General features: G+C 48.8%; 1 protein-coding gene and 1 long non-coding RNA gene across 10 annotated transcripts in view; one reads left to right on the forward strand and one right to left on the reverse strand.

The window, feature by feature from the left end:
• The window catches only part of CPT1B (carnitine palmitoyltransferase 1B), a 36,282-nt gene extending 17,110 nt beyond the window's left edge, over positions 1-19,172 (forward strand). For all 9 annotated transcript variants that reach the window (XM_083572646.1, XM_083572651.1, XM_083572653.1 and 6 more), the window contains 13 exons: positions 3,364-3,441; positions 3,858-3,965; positions 5,432-5,516; positions 6,933-7,128; positions 7,688-7,873; positions 10,612-10,717; positions 11,252-11,368; positions 12,652-12,816; positions 15,070-15,204; positions 16,242-16,394; positions 16,594-16,707; positions 18,135-18,227; positions 18,781-19,172. In XM_083572646.1, coding sequence (XP_083428772.1) covers positions 3,364-3,441; positions 3,858-3,965; positions 5,432-5,516; positions 6,933-7,128; positions 7,688-7,873; positions 10,612-10,717; positions 11,252-11,368; positions 12,652-12,816; positions 15,070-15,204; positions 16,242-16,394; positions 16,594-16,707; positions 18,135-18,227; positions 18,781-18,870 — 1,626 coding nt within the window. In that variant the 3' untranslated portion in view covers positions 18,871-19,172. The remainder of the gene's footprint in view (positions 1-3,363; positions 3,442-3,857; positions 3,966-5,431; positions 5,517-6,932; positions 7,129-7,687; positions 7,874-10,611; positions 10,718-11,251; positions 11,369-12,651; positions 12,817-15,069; positions 15,205-16,241; positions 16,395-16,593; positions 16,708-18,134; positions 18,228-18,780) is intronic.
• The window catches only part of LOC310743176, a 117,521-nt gene that overhangs the window by 67,994 nt on the left and 28,024 nt on the right, over positions 1-21,503 (reverse strand). The window lies entirely within an intron of this gene.

Genomic DNA, 21,503 nt, shown 5'->3' on the forward strand with positions numbered 1-21,503 from the left:
GGGACTTTGAAGCAAAGCGCCCTCTCTGGGCTCAGAGAGAGATCATATGGGGAAGGTGCTGGAAAATTGCCAGAACCTAGAGAAGTCTATCAGTTGCAGGACTTTGCGAGCAACTGAACTTAGGACTTGGCTGCCGACCTTGTCACGGCAAGGACTTTGAAGTTAAAGAGCCCTCTCTGGGCTCAGAGAGAGAAGATCACTTGTAACCTCTGTAAATAGTGGGTGTAGCAGTGCATATTGGTTTTGGTCTAGTAAAGACAGCTCTGCCAAACCACTGTTCTCTGTGGTGAGCTTAACTGCTTGACTGAGCTTCCGCAGCACATACACCCAACACCACCCCAACATTTGTCTAATCCTCTTTCATAGCTGCCAGGGTTGGTGGCCATCACTGCCTCCTGTGGCAGTGAGTTCCATAGTTTAACTGCATGAAGAAGGACTTTCTTTTATCCGTCCTGAATCTTCCTTTTTTTTTTATTTTTTTTTATTTTGCAGCCTAGAGGGGTTTGCAACCTCGCCTCTGCTTTTATTTCTTTCTTTTTTTTTTTTTATTAAATATTTATTGGTATTTTCAAAAAACACACAACAAACAAAAACAAAAAAAATAAACAAAATAAAAACAACACAAAAAAGCATATTCAAAACTAAACAGAAAAATAGAAAAAACACATACAGTTTCTGATACTTATTTTCCTCAACCTTGTTTCTCAGACCTCCTCACACCTCCCCTTCTTGTATTCCAATTTAAATTGTCAATTCAGCAAGTCCTTAACTTATTTCTTCACCTTAACTTAAACATTTATTCTAGCATACTGTTATTTTACTTTATTTCTTTTTTCCATTTCCTCCGTTTATTTTTAACAGCCTTATTTTCTCTTAATTTAAAAAAAGAAAAAAAAAACCAGTTTCACCTTATTGAAATTACTCATCAATACTTATACCTCATTAATTTATTCTTAAACCTTTTTCCTAAGGTCGACCAAAATTTCCCTTCCACGGTTTACCCAATTTCCTTACCACTAACAAAATATAAAACAAATAAAGCAATGCAAATTATCCTTATGTACCCTTTGGATTCCCAACCTCCACCCACCCTTCTCCCGGTTCCAGTCCCCAACCAATATCCATCAGTCTTTATATTATTTATTTAGCCTGGAGATCTCAGGTCCGAGGCCCTTATGTCTCTCTCAGTTCCTTTCTGCCGGTCTCTTTGATAGACCTTGATGTTAAACCCCAGGTCTCGGAGGGGCTCCGGCCCAACAGAATCGGTGTTACTTCTAGCCAGTCCTCCATACTTAAAAGCAAAAGCAAAGCCTATGGGGTATTCCAACTCTTGTTTCAAATTTCTTTCAAATCCAAATGTCCCCACAGCTCCAGCTTCCACCTTCAACAAATTTATAATCCTCAGGTCTTCAGATCTCCTCAAAAGAGGATCTCTCCATTTTCCAAATTCCCAATCAAACCAGGCTTTCCGCATCCAGTTTTTATTGTCCTTTTTTATCATCATGTCAGGCCTCATATTGTAGCTCTCCTTTGACTCCTGCAAACCTCCATCTCCTCCTTCGTTTTCTTCAAAAAGAACATATTGCTCCATCGTGTCTACGCTTTCGGTTTCATTTATTTGCTCAGTTGAATAGGCTTCCTGTTTCAAATCCTTATCAGACTCCAAGCTGTTGTTTACTGTCCAGTGTAATAGCGATACCTCTGTAGACAAAGCATCGTACTCATCTTGTAAGTTTCCCAAGAGAACCAGTGCTCTGTCCAATTCTGCTTGGAATTTAGACACTCCAGCCATTTTTGTAATGTAGTATCCTTGTTACCCCTCTAGGGGGATTTAATTCCTTAATCTTCCTTTCAGCTCAAAAACCAAAAGTCCAGTTATTTTGTATCAACCTTATTTTCAACAAGTTATCCCGAATAAACCAGCAAAAACAGCAGAAACAATGTTCTCTTTTTCCAGCTGACAACTAGCTGACTAGCAGCTCACTTGACAGCTGTCAAAATCTTCCATGCAACAGGCTTTCTCATCGGACGTTCCCGGGTCTAGGGGGGGGTGTAGTTTCAGCTCCCAAAATTCTTTTTATCCTCCAGAATATCTTCTTATAATGTCCAGACCGTGAGGTCAGGATCTTTTGTTAAAAAAAAGCAAGAAACAGATTCTCTCGACCTTAGCTGCCCAGTCCTTTGCTTTAAGTTGTTTACAAAGAGGGGGGGGGGTGGACTTCCTTTTTAGCCCCTTCCCGCTCGTTCCAAATCCAGAATAAGAAATTTTTTTAAAGTTCCAATCTCCGTATTACTCACGGGTTGATGTTTTAGGATCCAATCACTCTTAGAAGAAGTTGGCGCTCTCTGTCAATGGCTTGCGGCTTCACTCCGTAGGCGAGGGAGTACTCTCAGCACCACGCCTTACCCTGCCTCCGTTCCGAAGCCTTTAAAAAGGCTCCGTCGCGGATTGGGGGGGCGCAAATGGTGCCCGCCGAGTCTCTGTGTTCACAGGCATCCGCGCCTGTGATTTTAAGGGTCCCCGCTTCGCCGCAGCGGCCAGACCCAGACGCTACGGAGCCGATTCCCTCCGGAGCTCGGAGGGAATCCGCCATTAAACAGTGGCACCAACCCGGAAGTCTATCCGTCCTGAATCTTCCAATGCTCAGCTCCACTGAATGTCATCAAATACTAGTTTTATGAGAAATGGGGGGGGGGGGCTTTCCCCCCTCCACTTTCTCTTTTTTTATTTATAAATCATTTTTATTGATTTTCCAATAAAAAACACCCAATTAATATATCCAATCATAATACTCCAATTAAAATTAAAAACTAAAATAAAAAATAACCAAATTATAGTCCAAATTATAATTATTAATTTTTCGGAGCTCCCCACGGTCTGGATCTCTGAAGCATATCTCCACATCCCAGTGCTGCCTCTCCTTGTCGTTTCCCTATTTTACACATCTCGATTTTGACGCTTTATTTCCCCATCCACTTCCTCAATGGCGTGCCTAATTTTTTATAAACTTCTATCATGCCCCAATCACTCACCTTTTCTCCAGACTGAAAAGTCCCGGGGGCAGAAGGGACCTTGGGAAGGAAGAAGAGGATGCCTTTAAAAGAGGAATAGACAAATTCATGGAGGACCAAAAGGCTCTGCTCTAGCTTCCGGGATAATGCTTTTGGATGGAAACCACAGGAGGGGAGAATCGTGGTCAGATCCTGCTTGCGGGTTTCCTCATAAGGGGCACCTGGATGGCTCCTTTGAGAAGAGGATGCTGGCCTGATCCTGCAGGCTCTTCCCGTGTTCCTATGTATTGCTGCCCCCCTTCCTCTGCCCACCTGGCCGGGCTGTGACAGGTGTTGTTGTACTTCCGGCAGGTGAGCGACTGGTGGGAGGAGTACATCTACCTCCGAGGAAGAAGCCCCATCATGGTGAACAGCAACTACTACGTCATGGTGAGTGGGGGGGGCATGTGTCGTGGGGGGGAGGAGTCTTCCTGGAGGTGGGGCAGGTCTCCGTCCCACCGGCCAGAATCTGGCCACTGAGCGGGCAGAGCGCAGGGGGGCTCCAGCCCCGCACCCCCCGCTCCTTGCCCCTACTATGGGCAGATGTCCCACTAAGGTAAAGGTAAAGGTCACCGTTAGGTCCAGTTGTGGCTGACTCTGGGGTTGCGGCGTTCATCTCGCTTTATTGGCCAAGGGAGCCGGCATACAGCTTCCGGGTCATGTGGCCAGCATGACTAAGCCGCTTCTGGCAAACCAGAACAGCGCACGGAAACGCCGTTTACCTTCCCGCCGGAGCAGTACCTATTTATCTACTTGCACTTTGTCGTGCTTTCGAACTTCCAACCCCACCCTCTTTCCTTGGCCAGGATTTCCTGTATGTGACACCCACCCACAACCAGGCGGCCCGGGCAGCCAATGCCGTGCACTCCATCATGCTGTACCGACGACGCCTGGATCATGAGGACCTTCCACCCGTGAGTCAGGGCCAGGGAAGGGTTGGGATGGGGGTTCTCCCGAAAGGAGCTCACGAGGACCTTCCACCCGTGAGTCAGGGCAAGGGAAGGGGGTTGGAGGTTGGGATGGGGGGCTCCTGAAAGAAGGATCTGGGAATTTTTGTTGTTTAGTTGTTTAGTCGTGTCCGGCTCTTTGTGACCCCCTGGACCAGAGCACGTCAGGCACTCCTGTCTTCCACTGCCTCCCGCAGTTTGGTCAAATGCATGCTGGTCTCTTTGAGAACACTGTCCAACCATCTCGTCTTGTCGTCCCCTTCTCCTTGTGTCCTCCATCTTTCCCAACATCAGGGTCTTTTCCAGGGAGTCTTCTCTACTCATGAGGGGGCCAAAGTCTTGGAGCCTCAGCTTCAGGATCTGTCCTTCCACTGAGCACTCAGGACTGATTTCCTGAAGAATGGAGAGGTTTGATCTTCCTGCAGTCCATGGGACTCTCAAGAGTCTCCTCCAGCACCATAATTCAAAAGCATCCATTCTTTGGCGATCAGCCTTCTTTGTGGTCCAGCTCTCACTTCCATACATCACTATCCAGGAATTTAGGTCCCCCTATTTTTGCGAATCCAATGCGCTCCTCCATTTTCAAAACCTTGAAACCCAAAAGGTATTTGTTGGTGAATGTCAGCGTGGCATCAGATCTAACCCACTGTTCCGTTGAGAGTCCGTCAAGGCTGCGAACAGTGGGGCTGTTGTGCCATCTGATACTCTAACCCATGGGTAGGCAAACTAAGGCCCAGGTGCCAGATTCGGCCCAATCGCCTTCTAAATCTGGCCCACGGATGGTCCGGGAATCAGCGTGTTTTTACATGAGTAGAATGTGTGCTTTTATTTAAAATGCATCTCTGGAATTCGTTCATTTCCCCCCCGAAATATAGTCCGGCCCCCCACAAGGTCTGAGGGACAGTGGACCGGCCCCCTGCTGAAAAAGTTTGCTGACCCCTGCTCCAACCACTCCACTCTACTCCCTCCTGCCTGCAAGACATGCCCCTGATTCACAGGCTTTCTGGACAGAAGACAGGCCAACTCTTGCCACGCTGGAGGGTCCTGCCTGAGGATCCCAAGAGAAGTTAAAATCATTTTTTTAATATGCCATGACATTTCTCAAGGTGGAAGTTCCCCTCATATATTTATGCCCCCCCTTCTTTCCTCAAAGTTGTTCAAGGTGGATTTCACCGTTCTCCCCATTTTATACCCCAACAACCCTTTGAGGTAGGCGACGCTGAGAGGCCACGACCAACCAATGAGTTTCATGGCCGAGTGAGGGATATGAACCCTGGTCTCTCCCAGGTCCTAGCCCCTAGTTTTTAATATATTTTTTAAAGATGTGATGCTAACTTTTGGCTTATGTTATTACCATTAGCAACCTCATCAGCAGCCGGACCGAAAACTGATTAACCCGATAAGCAGCTAACGCTCCTTCTCCCTGCCCCCAGGTGATGGCGCTGGGCTTGGTCCCCATGTGCTCCTACCAGATGGAGAGGATGTTCAACACGACCCGCATCCCTGGAGAAGAGGCAGGTGGGTGGCATTTAGGGTGGCACGAAGCAGGTGGCACGGCGGAGTGGGGGCAGGGGCCATCTGCCTGCTCACCGGTGTGATGCACTGAAATTCCTCAGGTGCGGTACAGAAAAGCAGCCTTGTGGACCTTTCTACCCGGCCCTCGGGACAATCTGCGGGAGTGCCAGCTTGGTCCCGCAACTGTGGGTGCCCGGGGTCGTGGGTGCCCAACCTTACTATATGCTTGTGAAACATGGACCACTTATAAACGCCATCTCCAACTCCTTGAAAGATTCCATCAACGAAATCTCCAAAATTTTTACACATCACTTGGGAAGACAGGCAAACTAATACCAGTGCACTGGAAGAAGCAAAGATCACCAGTGTGGAAGCAATGATTATTCAACATCAACTGGACTGGTCATGTTGGGCGGATGCCTGATGATCGGCTTCCGAAGCAACTAGTTTATTCCAAACTTAAACATGGAAAGCGTAATGCTGGTGGTCAACAAAAGAGGTTTAAAGACTATCTCAAGGCAAATCTAAAAAAATGTGGTATAAACACCAACAATTGGAAAACACTTGCTTGTGAGCACTCCAGTTGGAGAACAGCCTTTACCAAAGGTGTCATGGGCTTTGAAGACACTCGAACTCAGGACGCAAGGGAGAACCATGCTAAGAGGAAGGCACACTTGGCAAACCCTTATTGTGATCAGCTCCTGTCCAGAAACAAATGTCCCCACTGTGGAAGGATGTGTGGATCCAGAATTGGCCTCCACAGTCACTTACGGACTCACTGTTAAGGCCGTGTTTATGGAAGACAATCTTACCATATTTTTCACTCCATAAAACACACCTGACCATAAGATGTACTTAGTTTTTAGAAAAGGAAAGGGGAGAAACCCCTTTTATTTGAGGATCAGCTCAAAGTTGTGCAGCTTCTTTTGCAAAGGGGAAAACCTCCGCTTTTTTGAGGATGAGCTCAAAGTTGTTGAGCTTACTTTGCAAAGGGAAAAAATCCTGTTTTTATGGGGTTCAGCTCACAGTTCTGCAGCTTTTTTAGGAAAGGAAAGGGGGCCGTTTCTACAGTTTCCAGACAGATGATCTAATCAGCCAGTCCCATGTCGCTGGGGAAACAAATGGCCTCCGTCTGCAGAACATTCAACAATGGAGGCCTGGGCAAGGGGCCGGAAAGGGAGCCAGCGATCGACCGCACATTCGCTCCATAAGACGCACAGACATTTCCCCTTACTTTTTAGGAGGAAAAAGGTGTGTCATATGGAGCGTATGGAGCGAAAAACATGGTACTCGGCTACGAGGGATCACCAAAGAAGAAGAAGAAGAAGGCCACTGTATTATAAATTGCAAAACAGAAAATTTAATAAAAATCATATACAAGGAAGGACTGCTTTCATCCTGGCTCTCTCTTGCCCCTAGACTACCTCCTGCACCTGTCGGACAGCAGGCACCTGGCCGTCTTCCACAAAGGCCGCTTCTACAAGCTGTGGCTCTACCAGGCGGGGAAGCTGCTCTCCCCCCGCGACCTGGAGATGCAGTTCCAGCGCATCCTGGATGACCCTTCGCCCCCCCAGCCCAACGAGGTGCGGCTGGCCGCTCTCACCGCCGGGGAACGGTAAGTGCTGCGGCCGGGGGAGAGGGGCAGGGGGGCTCTCCCAGGTCAGGTCCCCACACCCAGTTCAGCAGGTGAGGCCCCGCCCCTCCCCCAATAGAATTTTATTTTCCTCCCAGACGGAGGAGCCTCCTTTGGGATGACTTGGCTGCTCTCCTCTTCCTTTTAGGGCTTTTAATGTATTTTCCAATTTTAATGTACCATATTTTTTGCTCAATAAGACGCACCAGACCACAAGACACACCTAGTTTTTGGAGGAGGAAAACAAGAAAAAAAATATTCTGAATCCCAGAAGCCAGAACAGCAAGAGGGATCACTGTGCAGTGAAAGCAGCAATCCCTCTTGCTGTTCTGGCTTCTGGGATAGCTGCGCAGCCTGCATTCGCTCCATAAGATGCACACACATTTCCCCTTACTTTTTAGGAGGGAAAAAGTGAGTCTTATAGAGCAAAAAATACGGTATTTTTAATCTTTTGTTGGAAGCTGCCCAGAGTGGCTGGGGAAGCCCAGCCAGATGGGCAGGGTATAAATAAATTATTACTATTATTACTATTATATACCAGGGGTCCGTGGGCCGAAGCCCGGAAGAAATACTTTGGCCGAGGGAAGAACAAGGCCTCCTTGGACTGCATCGAGCGAGCCGCCTTCTTCCTGACCCTGGACGAGGACGAGCAAGGCTTCTCCCCAGACCACGAGGACAGCCTGGACCTTTACTCCAAGAGCCTCCTGCACGGGAGATGCTACGACAGGTAAGGGGTCTCTGTCTACTCACCTGCCCAGCTGGAACTCCCTTCCGAGCTCCACCCCTGTGGTCCTCACTAGGGCTGAGCAGCATCTGGTTTTCAACATTAAGATATATCTTTTTATTACTGTTAATATTTTCTCTAAATTTTACATACACACAAAGTCATACCTCGTGTTATGTACTGAAGTTCTCACCCTGGGCCAGCAGGGGGATACTGTAGATAGTTCAGGTCCACATATGCAAATAAGGGATCGAAAGTGACGTTCAGTGATTGGATAGTTACAGAAAATTGATACAGTTACATTGTACTGGAGCTCTATATAAGCAGGCTGGCCAAACCCTTCAGTTCAGTTCTGTTCTGGCCTGTGAATAAACAAGAGCTGTTTGAAGAATCGCTGTGTCGTCTGATATGTTCAACCACAACTTAACACCTCGAGTTACAGACATTTCAGGTTGCGTTTTTTTGGGTTACGGACCCACCGAAACCCAGAAGTACCGGAACAGGTTACTTCTGGATTTCAGCGGTCGCGCACGTTCAGAAGCGCTAAATCGCACTTTGTGCATGCGCAGAAGCGTCAAATTGCAACCCGCGCGTGCAGAAATGCAGCGCTGTGGGTTGCGAACACTGCAGGTTGCGAACGTGCCTCCCGCACGGATCACGTTCGCAACCTGAGTGTCCACTGTGTATAGCAAAGCAGTTTACATAAAACAGCACAAACGAAAGAAAAATAACAGTATGTCAGTAACAACTGCAGACACACTAACAACAAAACTTCTAACGCCACACACACTTTTGACTTCCGATTCACCTTACTGTGCTTTCTACATATTCTTCAGCAATGTCTAGGCAACACGATGACCATGTACATACGCAATAGACAATCTTTATAGAATTCATTCAAACCATAACAAGTCCAAAATGAAATCTTTAGGCTCAAAGTCTCTGGAAATCTTTAAAAGAAGCGAGGTCCCAGACTGTGTAGGATGACAGACAAGCTGTGAAGCTTTGTGTATTCAGCAAATAAGATGTCCAACACGAAACAGTTATTCTGGATATTTATTGTTTCATAGTCAATATCAGTGATGTTTTAGGGAGCAGGCTAGCAGGCGGGGCCCATGACTTACATCAGAGGAGCCTACACAACACAAGACACTGTTGCTGTATGTAGCTTTTATTTTATTGGTTTTTTATCTTATATTTTGGAAATGTACATCCAGTTTTTTTTCCCTTTAAATTTTTTTGGGCTCTCCCAAAGAGCGGGGCCCAAAGCTATAGCTTGTTTAGCTCATACATAAATCTGGCACTCCTAATAACGGACCAGCATTCTTAAGCAACCTCTTAAGCAGACCACTGGCTGCAGAGAGATTCTGACTTCTTTTGCCAGCCAGCTCTTGAGATTTGCAGCCGTAGGCAGGGGAAACTGGAAACACTGCTTGTGTTTTCTTAGTCTTTTCAGCCACAGCCAGTTCTGGTGATTCTCTGCCTGCAGGAGGCAGGAAGGAGTCTGGGCAGATTTAGCAAGGGCGAAGCATAGACTGCCCCCAGATTTTCCAATGCCACACTTGATTCACGATAAATTGCCAGCTCTTTTTAAAACAACAACTATTATCATGATTTTCTCCAAATATCAGTTTAAAACAATATCGTGCATATGCCTAGTCCTCACTCCTGATCCATGATTACTCGCTTTTGAATTCCTTCGGGGTAGCAATGTGCAGGCGTGGCTTGGCTCGCTTCCACGAGTCGCCTGGGGCAGCCGTTGGCACGTGGCGTGACGCTTCTGCTCCCAGTTGTTTGCCCAGAGCCCATAAATGCCACCCCCCCGGCGAGCAGGGAAGAAAAGAGCTCTTTTGGCAGCCCAGCGTGCACACCTGCCTGCCTTTCTGCTCTGAGGGATCTCACCTGTTGCCAGCTGCTCAGGGGAGCGGCAGGTGCCGCCACACCTGGCTGCCGCGTTTCTCTATCTTCCTGGGCTTCCTCCATGTTCCTAAGGCTATCGCACCTCTGCCTTCTTATAGTGCAGGGGTCAGCAACCTTTTTCAGCAGGGGGCCGGTCCACTGTCCCTCAGACCTTGTGGGGGGCCGAGCTATATTTTGAGGGGGGAAAGAACGAATTCTTATGCCCCACAAATAACCCAGAGATGCATTTTAAATAAAAGGACACATTCTACTCATCTAAAAACACACTGATTCCCAGACCGTCCGGGGGCCGGATTTAGAAGGCGATTGGGCCAGATCCGGAGGGATATTTTAATTATTTGCATCATATATTTACACCTATTATTATTTCATGTTATAGCAAGTTTCTAGAGACTAGATTACGAGTCTTTGTAAATTGTGTTTCTAAAGGAACTTTTGTTATTGCCAAATGCCAATGTGTTTGCAATATTAAGTTTGTTATGAATAAAAAATGATGTTAAGTTAGAGCTTAAGAATTATGTCACTATTAATAGACTTCTTCTTAACTGTATTTCAGTTCAACAATCACTTTGTTAAAATACATGTTTTGTTATGTGCAAATGGCTCGAGATACCTATGAGGTCCATAAATGACCATAGAGCATACATTCAACACAAAAAAGTGACAATTTGTTGTGGACAAAGGACAGCTGGACATCGAAAGGGCCCCATTACCTTCAGGAGCTGAGGGCCTCATCCAGCCTCAATCCGGCCCTGCTTGTGGCTGCCTGGCTTGCCCCAGCCTCTGCCCTGTTCTGACGCAGGTCGTCCTTCTCTCTGCAGGTGGTTTGACAAGTCCTTCACGCTGGTGGTGTATCGCAACGGCAAGCTGGGTGCCAACGCTGAACACTCGTGGGCCGACGCGCCCATCATGGGCCACCTCTGGGAGGTGAGAGGCAGGCAGGGAGGAGTCCCTCCTTTTTTACTCCCCCATGCACACAACTGTGAGAGAGGGTTGCTGCGTTGCAGCAGGTTGGGCTGGATGACCCTTGGGTGCCCCCTCCAACTGTGCAGTTCTGTGATTCTATAGCAGGCACCCCAAAACTCGGCTCTCCAGGTGTTTTATAATAATAATAAATTTTATTCCCCCCCCCCCCGGCCAGAGTCGGGCTCAGGGTGGCTAACACCAATAAAATCACAGTAAAATAGGGGGAAAGGGGGGGAGAGGGGAAAAAACCCCAATTTAAAATACAGGTTAAAATGCAATTTAAAATGCAGCCTCAATCAAGACCATAAGGGGAGAGAAACATAAGGGACGGTGTTTTGGGACTACAACTCCCATGATCCCTAGCTAACAGGACCAGTGGCCAGGGATGATAGGAATTGTAGTCCCAAAACATCTGGAGGGCCGAGTTTGGGGGTGCCTGTTCCTATAGAACTTCTCCCCCCCCCCAGCTCTCATCCTTTCTACCTTCCTCCCCAGTTCATGCTGGCCACAGACGAGTTCCAGCTGGGGTACTGCAGCAGCGGACATTGCCACGGGGTGCCCAACACAGACCTCCCCATGCCACAGCGCTTGACGTGGGACATTTCTGAGGAGGTAGGCTTTGCACTGTTGCAGGAATTTATGTATAGGTTGGGGGGGATTGCCCCTCCAGCAGATATCATGCACATGCAGCCCACTACCAAAATCAGCATAATCACTTTTGTGACTTTTATGATTTGTCCCCAGAAAACACTTCATCACAGTTTCTTCCTATCTATTCAAAAGGCCTTTGCTGCACCAAATGTAAGAATTCACTGATAAATGTATCTATGTACTGGCTCACTGAGAAAACTTCAGAAATTCATCTAGACATGTGAGCTCAGCTACTCAGCAGCCCCTCTGCCCGAGTGATAATTCCTGGCAGCCGTTCCAGAAATAAGAAACCCAGATGAAGACAAAAGGGTGTGATTAACTGGGCTGGGAAACAGGGAAATGTAAAGATGTATTTTGCTTCACTTGATGGGTGTTTGGTGGAGGGCAAGGGGAACCATGGGGCAGGGTCCAGGATGCTCAGATTACTGCCACCAGACCTCCCCTTTCATGATGTAACCGTGATGTATGAGTGATGTAGTTTGGGGGGGTGTAACATGGGGATTAGGGGGGCGGGGGGCGCTGTGGGTTAAACCACAGAGTCTAGGACTTGCCAATCAGAAGGTTGGTGGTTCGAGTCCCTGCGACGGGGTGAGCTCCCATTGCTCGGTCCCTGCTCCTGCCAACCTAGCAGTTCGAAAGCACGTCAAAGTGCAAGTAGATAAATAGGTACCGCTCTGGTGGGAAGGTAAACGGCGTTTCCATGTGCTGCTCCGGTTCACCAGAAGTGGCTTAGTCATGCTGGCCACATGACCCAGAAGTTGTATGCCAGCTCCCTTGGCCAGTAAAGTGAGATGAGCGCCACGCCCCCAGAGTTGGCCACGACTGGACCTAATGCTCAGGGGTCCCTTTACCTTTTTAACATGGGGACTAGCCGCTAATAAAAGTTGGGGTCTTCTTTTCTTCTATCCTTCCATCTTGTTTCACCTGGTGGCAGGTGGGAGTCCTGTGGCGACAGTCTTCAATAAAGACCAAGCCTACTGGCTGCTGTTTTGCTCTGGTGTTCCTGGCTGGTGTCCTTGTTTTTTGTCCAAGGGAGCCCTCAGATTTCTCTGTTAACAGCACCCCCATTTTTTGCTCCAGCGGAGTGCCAGGCGCTTTGCGGAACATCTGCAGGGCCACACGGTCCATGCTGCTCTCTGGCTCCTAACCAAGAGGTGTTGCGCCCCCTCCTCACCCTCGAGAGCGTGGGGCAGGGTGGGGGGCTTCCCTCCCAGCTCTCACCCCCCCCTGGTTTCTCCCTGCAGTGCAGCCAGGCCATCGAGCTTTCGTACCGCGTGGCCAGGACCCTGGCGGACGATGTGGATTTCCACTCCTTCCGCTTCATGGAGTTTGGCAAAGGTCGCATCAAGAAGTGCAGGACCAGTCCGGACAGCTTCATCCAGATTGCCCTGCAGCTGGCACATTTCCGGGTAAGAGCCTCCCTCATCCTCCCTCCCCGATGAACGGCGGTGGGTGGGGTCGGAGGCCAGGGCGTGCAGGATGCGGCGCTCACCTTTGCACAACTGGCCGCGTGCAAAAGCAGGGGTTTCTTCACGGCTGCGGCGCACAAACCAGGGCGGATAAAAATGAATTATTTTTTAAAATTTAAATCGAATTTTAAAAAAATAAAATCGGATTTTTAAAATAAAATGCTTTTGGAGGAAAAACCTTTCTAAAGGTTTTCTGTTGAAGTTACATTATAGTCCAAAGGCTCTTCATCAGGAAGTAAGGATTTGTTTTAAGTTTTTCATGTGGGCTAAAACTCAGTCTAAGTTGTTTTTAATTGTTTAACCACATCAGTTAACAAACATGGATACATATGCTATAATGTTATTGTTTTAGTTAAATAAATTGTTTAAATTGTTATTAAGGAACTGATTGTTTTTCTCCTTCCAGTAAAGTACAGCAGAAAAGTTGTCCAAATATAAACAGTTAACTTATTAAACCTCACAATACTTTCATAATTATCAGTCTATGTATTTCTAACAGTATAACCAAATCAGTAATTTCTGATATAACTGTAAAAACTACTCTGAAAATTTATTATTCCAAAAGTGAAACCTTCATCTGGTTGTAAATATTATGATTATACCAGCAAGAATGAGTCTTTCTGTAAAAAAAGAGAAAGATTTAAAACAAGTCTTGCTGACTAATGATTTAAATCATGATTTAAATCAAATCCACCCTGGCACAAACCTCTCTCTGTCCTCCCTGCATCATGGATTATTCAGCCGTGACCCCTGCACTGCATGGGGTCAGACTAGATGGCCATTGGAGACCCCGCCAAAGTCCACCAGTTTTGTTTGTTAAGCTAAATAGCTTTGATTTTGAAGAAATCTGCAACTGATTGCTACTGCATTGAATCTTATTGTTGTTCTCCCTTAGTGGGCTGTGCAAACTGCCTAATGAATAATGCTTTTTATAGAGTCGTGTGAGGGATGAGTTTATGGAACGGAGGGGGGTGGTATTCCCCCCCCCAAAAAAAGGGGGGATGACCACTAGCTGGGCACCCTTTCCTGAAGTGGCAGGGCACACAAAGCCTTGAGAAGGGGCTTAGGAGAGGATGGGGGTCTGGCTGTGTTCCTTGCAAAGTTGGGGACGTGGGGGCCAGTGCCAGATTTGCATATAAACTAAACAAGCTGTAGCTTAGGGCCCCACTCTCTTGCCCCCCCAAAAAAAAAATTAAAGGAAAAAAAACCTGGATGTACATTTCCAAAATCTATGATAAAAAACAAATAAAATAAAACCTACATACAGCAACAGTGTTTGTGTGTTGTGTAGGCTCCTATGATGTACCATATTTTTCGCTCTATAGGACGCACCTGACCACAGGATGCACCTTGTTTTAGAGGGTTAGGGTTAGGAAACACGGAGCCCCTTCCATTTCTCCTCCCACTTCGCTGAAGGGGCGCTGCGCAGCTCTCCCACTCTGCTGAAGCCAGGAGAGTCATGCTCTCCCGGCTTCAGCAAAAGGAACCTGAAGCCTTCGGAGTGCAGCGTGAGGTCCCGCTGTGCTCCAAAGGCTTCAGGGATAGCCACCTGAAGCCTTCAGAGCGCACTGACCCCTCTTGCTCTCCAGGCTTCAGCGAAAGCAACGCGAAGCCTCCGGAGTGTGGAGGGAGCGCTCCCTCTGCGCTTCGGAGGCTTCGCGTTGCTATTGCTGAAGCCAAGGAGCCTGCATTCGCTCCATAGGACGCACACACATTTCCCCTTAATTTTGGGAGGGGGAAAAGTGCATCATATAGAGCGAAAAATACAGTAAATCATGGGCCCTGCCTGCTAGCCTTCTCCCTAAAACACAGCTGTCAACTTTGCCCCTTATCTTGCGAGGAATTCTATTCGGAATAAGGGAATTTCCCTTAAAAAACGGGAAACGTTGGCAGCTATGCCCTCAAATATCCCTGGTTTGCTCCTTTCTATATATAGGGTGCCTGCATTCTGCATGGACTTGTTGCATGGAGACATGTGCAAATGGCTTGAGGTACCTATTAGGTCCATATATTACCATATAGCATATATTCAACACAAAAAAACAGTGACCATTTGTTGTTGACAAAGAAAGGGCCCCATTACCTTCAGTAGCTGAGGGCCTCATCGAACCGAAATCCGGCCCTGATGGGGGCAGTCAGGTTTGGCTTCCTCTCCTGCCCCCCAGCCCACGTCCTCACTGCCTCTTCTTCCAGGACAAGGGCCGGTTCTGCCTCACCTACGAGGCCTCCATGACGCGGCTCTTCAGGGAAGGGAGGACGGAGACGGTTCGATCCTGCACCAGTGAGTCCACAGCCTTCGTGCGCAGCATGTCCAACGCAAAGTGCAGTGTGAGTTTCATCGTTGCGAGGGTCTCATCGTGCCCCCTCGGTCCTCATCCTTTGCAGACCCCTTCCCTCCTGCCTGTCAGAAGCCCCTTTGCGCTTTCTCTCCCTCCCTCCCACTCTCTCTCTTATATATTGTTATGCAGTGGTACCTTGGCTCTCAAACTTGATCCATTCCGGATGTCCGTTCCAAAAGCAAAAGGGTGCCCCACAACAGTGAACTGCCCCAAGATCTGCAAATGAAGGGTGGTAGACTTATATGGGGTTCCCATAAATTCGGATTTTCCTGGACATGTCTGTGATTCCAATGATGGAATTAGTGTCGGGGGGTGGGGGGTGGATTTGGAAAATTGGCAAAATGTCCAGATTTTTGAAATCTCCCCAAAGAAAGCTCAACAACTTTTTGTGTCCTGATTTTTACTTCTTGAAAGATGGCAACACTAAATAATAATAATAATAATAATAATAATAATAATAATAATAATAATTTAATAAAAATCAATAAATTTATTGTTATTATTATTATTATTGTTATTACTATTATTGTAGGATATTTACAATGCAGTCAAACCAACAGTCATGTTTGCTAGATAAGGCACCAGGAGAAGACAGTCTGCCTAAAAGCATCCTAGATTACTTAAACTAAAAGGCTAAAACTAGCCTATCAAAGCTTCCCTTTTAATGACTTTCGGGTTTGGTGGGTGTGCATCAGTAAACGAGGGGACTAAGAGAGCTGAGTGGGGGGTGCTCGTGTAATCTCACTGTGTACAAGTTGTATAAGTGACAATAAAGTATTTCAATTTCAATTTTAAGCTGCAAAGGGATGCACTGCCGAACTCACAGACGTGAGGAAGGAAAGATAATATCTAATAAGCATCTCCTCTACACACATGCCTACAAACAATAAGTGTGAAAATATATCTATATGGTACTCCAGAAAAATAATAATGTTGATGTCCCCGCGTTCTGGTGTCGCGAGAGAGGGTGGGAAAACCTTTTTCTTCCACCTGCTTCCTCCATAATTTTCCGATTCCCCCTTGCAGCCGGCCGAGTCCCTGCGGCTGTTCAAGGTGGCGGCTGAGAAGCACCAGAACATGTACCGCCTGGCCATGACAGGGTCTGGCATCGACAGGCACCTCTTCTGCCTCTACGTGGTCTCTCGCTACCTGGGGGTCGACTCGCCCTTCCTCGCCAAGGTGACGCAACTTGGGGCTTCCCTCCCCACCCACCTGGACTGGGCAGGTTAAGCCTTGATGCGCAGCTGGGAGCTCCCTGCAGCTGGCGTCCCATGACTTCTCGCATGTCCAGCGAAGGCTGCTGACCCAGGTGCTTTTGCAAGGGCATGGGTGGGGGGTGGTACCGCCACTCACTCTGTCCCCGCCCTGCCGCCCGTAGGTGCTGTCTGAGCCCTGGCGCCTCTCCACCAGCCAGACCCCCCAGCAGCAGATCAAAATGTTCGACATGGAAGCCAATCCGGACCACGTCTCCTCAGGAGGGGGCTTTGGCCCAGTGAGTAGGAGCTGTGTAAAAGACCGGGGGAGAAGGGAAAAAGGCTTTCTGGGGACCCCAGGGTGGGTGGAGGGGAGCGGGGGGCAATGGAGGTATTTAAAAGGAAGAGCCGACGTAGCTCAAACATCTGCTTGGCATGTAGAAGGTTCCAGGTTGACTCCTTGACATTCCCAGGGAAACCTGGGTGGCTCATTTCTGGGGGACAGGGGGCAGGCAGGTGTGGGGGATTCCCTGGTCCTGAATGGGGCCCCTGAAGGACCAGGTGTGCAGCCTGGGAGTCATTCTGGACTCACAGCTGTCCATGGAGGTGCAGGTCAGTTCTGTGTCCAGGACAGCTGTCTGCCAGCTCCATCTGGTACGCAGGCTGAGACCCTACCTGCCCGCAGACTGTCTGCCACAGTGGTGCATGCTCTGGTTATCTCCCACTTGGACTCCTGCCATGCGCTCTACGTGGAGCTACCTTTGAAGGTGACCCGGAAACTGCACCTTATCCAGAATACAGCAGCTAGACTGGGGACTGGGAGCGGCCACCGAGACCACATAGCACCGGTCCTGAAAGACCTTCATTGGCTCCCAGGATGTTTCCGAGCGCAATTCAAAGTGTGGGGGCTGACCTTGAAAGCCCTTAACCAGGGGTCAGCAACCTTAGGCCCATGGGCCGGAAGTGGCCTGTGGAGGTCATTTGACCAGCCCACAAGCCTCCCTCGAACCAAGCCGCCTGCTCATGCACTGCACTAAACCAGAGCAGCGCAGCGCGGGGACTTGCTTCCACGGCGCTGAAAACCGTGCATGCGCATATGCTGAATATTGTGTCTGCGCAGACGCAGAAAATCGTGGGTGCGGGCATTCTCTCTGGCCCATGGAGGGATCTCTGTGGGACCGATCTGGCCCAGGCAAGATAAACCTTGCTGACCCCTGCCCTAAACGGCCTCGGCCCAGTATACTTGAAGGTATGTCTCCACCCCCATTGTTCAGCCTGGACACTGAGGTCCAGCTCTGAGGGCCTTCTGGCAGTTCCCTCATTGCGAGATGCGAGGTTACAGGAAACCAGGCAGAGGGCCTTCTTGGTGGTGGCGCCTGCCCCGTGGAACGCCCTTCTGTCAGATCTCAAGGAAATAAAGAACTATCTGACTTTTAGAAGACATCTGAAGGCAGCCTCGTATCAGGAGGTTTTCAATGTGTGATGTTTTATTATATTTTTATACATGATGGAAGCAACCCAGTCAGCTGGGTGGGGTACAAATAATAAATTTGTTGTTGTTGATAGACCCCAGGAAGCTGGCATTGAAATGCAGGCGGACTCTGACACCTGCTGGTGCCACTAGCCCCTACTGCCCCCCTGCCTTTAGTGCACTTTCCCTCTGGTGTGGAATTGGCCACCCCACTTCTGCCGTGGGCCTCAGCGCCTCTCCCTCTGCTCCCTGCAGGTGGCTGATGATGGTTATGGCGTCTCCTACATCATTGCTGGAGAGAACCTGATCACTTTCCACGTCTCCAGCAAGTTCTCCAGCCCTGAGACGGTGAGCGTGACTGGGGAGGCAGGGTTGGGGTCTCCTGGGAGCTATGGGGATGAGGCCCATTTGGGAAAGTGCCTTGAGCATCCCTTTGTCATAAGACGAGTCTGCTGGATTCGGCCAATGGCCCATTGAGTCCGGCATCCTCTTCTCATAGTGGCCAACCAAGATGCCTGCAGAGATTCAACTGCGGAGACAGAGCATAGCCTTATGATCCTCCATGACTTTGTCTAATCCTCTTTTAAAGCCATCCAACCTGGGGGGGGGGGAATCACTGTTTCCTGCAGCAGTGAGTTCCATAGGTAATGTGCGGCGTGAAGAAGTTCTTTTATCCATCCTGAATCTTCCAACGTTCAGCTTTGCTGGACTCCCACAAGGGAGAAAAACTTCCACCTGCCCCTTTTCTCCATGCCAAACATAATCACACAATCCTCTATCATGTCGCCTCTCTCTTGAGTCCCAAATGCTGCAACCGTTCCACCCAGGGGAGTATCTCCACCCCCTTGGTCATTTTGACTGCCCTTTCCTGAACCTTTCCCAACTCTCTCTTCTTCCCCAGGACTCCAAGCGCTTTGGGAAGAACATCCACCAGGCGATGCTGGACATTGCAGCCCTGTTTGAAACGCCACCCAAGAAAGTGGCCGACTGAGCTTGGACTGGGCTTCCAATGGCGGTGACCCCTCTGTCCTGGGCCCACTCTGACCGGAGCCACAAGGAACACACACAGAGACACACAAACCCGGCCAACTGGCTGCAGAGCTGGCTCCTTCCTGGCAAGCGGAAAGCAAGAGGATGCTTCTGGGCCCCACTTCCAGCTGCTTGCCCCCCCAGCCCTCTCTGCCCGGAGGAGGCGCCCCATGGAGGGACCCCAGAGGCTGGCAGGAGACGGGCAAGAGGGTGGGGCAGGGTGTATTTACGATGTCACTCATAAAGGAGGAACACTTTTGGCTGCGGGTGCCTGGCGCTGAGCCTGTTTTCTAAGTTGTTCTGCTGTAGGTGTCTCTTAAGAGGGAACGGGGAGGGGGGCAGAGGAAATGCAAGTTGGGCAGGGGGGTGGCAGGAGCTGGGGGCTCCCCCTCAGCTTCTTTCTTGGGTGGTGTGTGCATTCCCAGGGCCCATCCCTCTCCAGCCCCAGCTGAGGCACAAAGAATGGATCTGTCTCTGAAAAATCGCAGGTTTACTCCAGGTTTTGGTCAGCAGTCATAACCTCCTTGCCGCATAGCTGCTGGAGAACAGAGGCAAAGCCTTGCTTTGGGGGCTCACCTGCGCTTCCTTTCACACTGACCCCTTTGTGTTGCAAAGAGAACATCAGCAGTGTCTGGGCAACACGATGGTCATGTACATATGCAATGAACAATCTTTTATATATAGACTACATATAGAATGTATGTAAATGAAAATATCCAATCCCGTGGAACAATGCTCATGTAATAATGTAGTTCACAGCATTGGATATTTTCATTTACATACATTCATTCGAAATAAGATGGGTTCATGAAGCAATTCTATATCCTCCCACCACGCTGACGAAGGATTCTAGTAGTCAATATCCGGAATCACTGTTCAGTGTTGGACATCATATTTGCTGAAGACACAAAGCTTCACAGCTTGTCTGTCATCATATAAAGTCTGGTAAAGGTAAAGGGACCCCTGACCATTAGGTCCAGTCATGGCCGACTCTGGGGTTGCGGTGCTCATCTCGCTTTACTGGCCGAGGGAACCAGCGTACAGTTTCCGGGTCATGTGGCCAGCATGACTAAGCCGCTTCTGGCAAACCGGAGCAGCGCACGGAAACGCCGTTTACCTTCCCGCCAGAGTGGTACCTATTTATCTACTTGCACTTTGACGTGCTTTCGAACTGCTAGGTTGGCAGGAGCAGGGACCGAGCAACGGGAGCTCACCCTGTCGTGGGGATTCGAACTGCCAACCTTCTAATCGGCAGGTCATAGGCTTTGTGGTTTAACCCACAGTGCCACCCGCATCCCATAAAGTCTGGTAGCTCGCTTCATTTAAAGATTTCCAGAGACTTTGAGACTAAATATTTCATTTTGGACTTGTTATGGTTTGAAGGCATTCTACAAAGATTGTTTATTGCATATGTACATGGTCACCATGTTGCCTACTCCAGGTATTGGTCAGCAGTCATAACCTCCTTGCTGCATAGCTGCTGGAGAACAGGGGCACAGGACGCCCCCTTGCTTTGCCGCTGAATTGGAGCAAGCGAACATCGGGGTTTCCCCAGATTGACATTTGCTCTGATTTAGTCCCAACGAGCTGGTTTTCCAGGGGAGAGCAGCGTGGCAAACAGAAAACCACTCAGATAGGAAAGGGAGGAAATCCCTGGGGCCAGTGCTTTCTAGGCACAGCACAATTGGACGTGTGGCAAAGCCCCTCTATTGGACCAATGGACTTTCTTGCGCAGTATTGTAACACAAGTCAGGTGCCAACTCTCTGCAAGATTCCAGGAGGTTCCCAGCACTGGTTCCTTTGGAGTCCTGAGACATGGCAGAGACTGTCATAGCTTCAAGAAATATGGTTTATTCACCTATTTGCCCCTTCAGCCTGCATGGAGGGGGTCCAGTGTTGGGATACTGCCGGGGAGACGGGGGCATCAGGCAGGCCCCCAGCTGGCTCCAGCCACCGGCCGGCAGCCGGTCTCCCTTGGAACAGCATCAGTTAGTGACACAAGCCTCAGATACGTTTAGAGACCCATGCACGCTCTGTCAGCAGAGTGCGTAAATCTTCAAACAGCAGAAGAGGCGGACAGAGAAATGTGCAAGCATATTTACAGCATTTATTCAGCGTAGTTCAGGAACAAAGGAAAAAAACATGTCTGCTTGCCTTCATGTCCAGCAAAACAACAGTAATGCAAAAGCAACATACAACGGAAGTTCCCAGCAGACTGTGCTGGACGTAAACAGGCATGTGATACACAACAGTCATGCCTGACCCTTTTAAGGTGAAATGGAACTATATCCTAACATCCAGAACTTACAGCACGGTCATTTCAAGAGGGGCTTGTCCCCTACACCACTGCAACCTTAGAGTCCAAGGCATCTCTCCCAGCCAGCCTTCAGCCAGCCTGCCCAAGATGGATCCCAGTCTTTTTTTCCCCATCTCCTTCTCAGAACACCTTGCTAAACAACCTTCTTTTCCACACTCAGTTACGTTGGCAACCTTCCAGACCCCCCCCCCAGTCTATTGGCTATTGGCAACGCATCCTTGGAGCCAAATTCGCAAGGCTGGGCCCAAGTCAATAGCCTTGGTCAGGGAGAGGAGGAA

The sequence above is a fragment of the Podarcis filfolensis genome (genome assembly GCF_964270895.1).
Source record: "Podarcis filfolensis genome assembly, chromosome: 10".
Lineage (NCBI taxonomy): Eukaryota > Metazoa > Chordata > Lepidosauria > Squamata > Lacertidae > Podarcis > Podarcis filfolensis.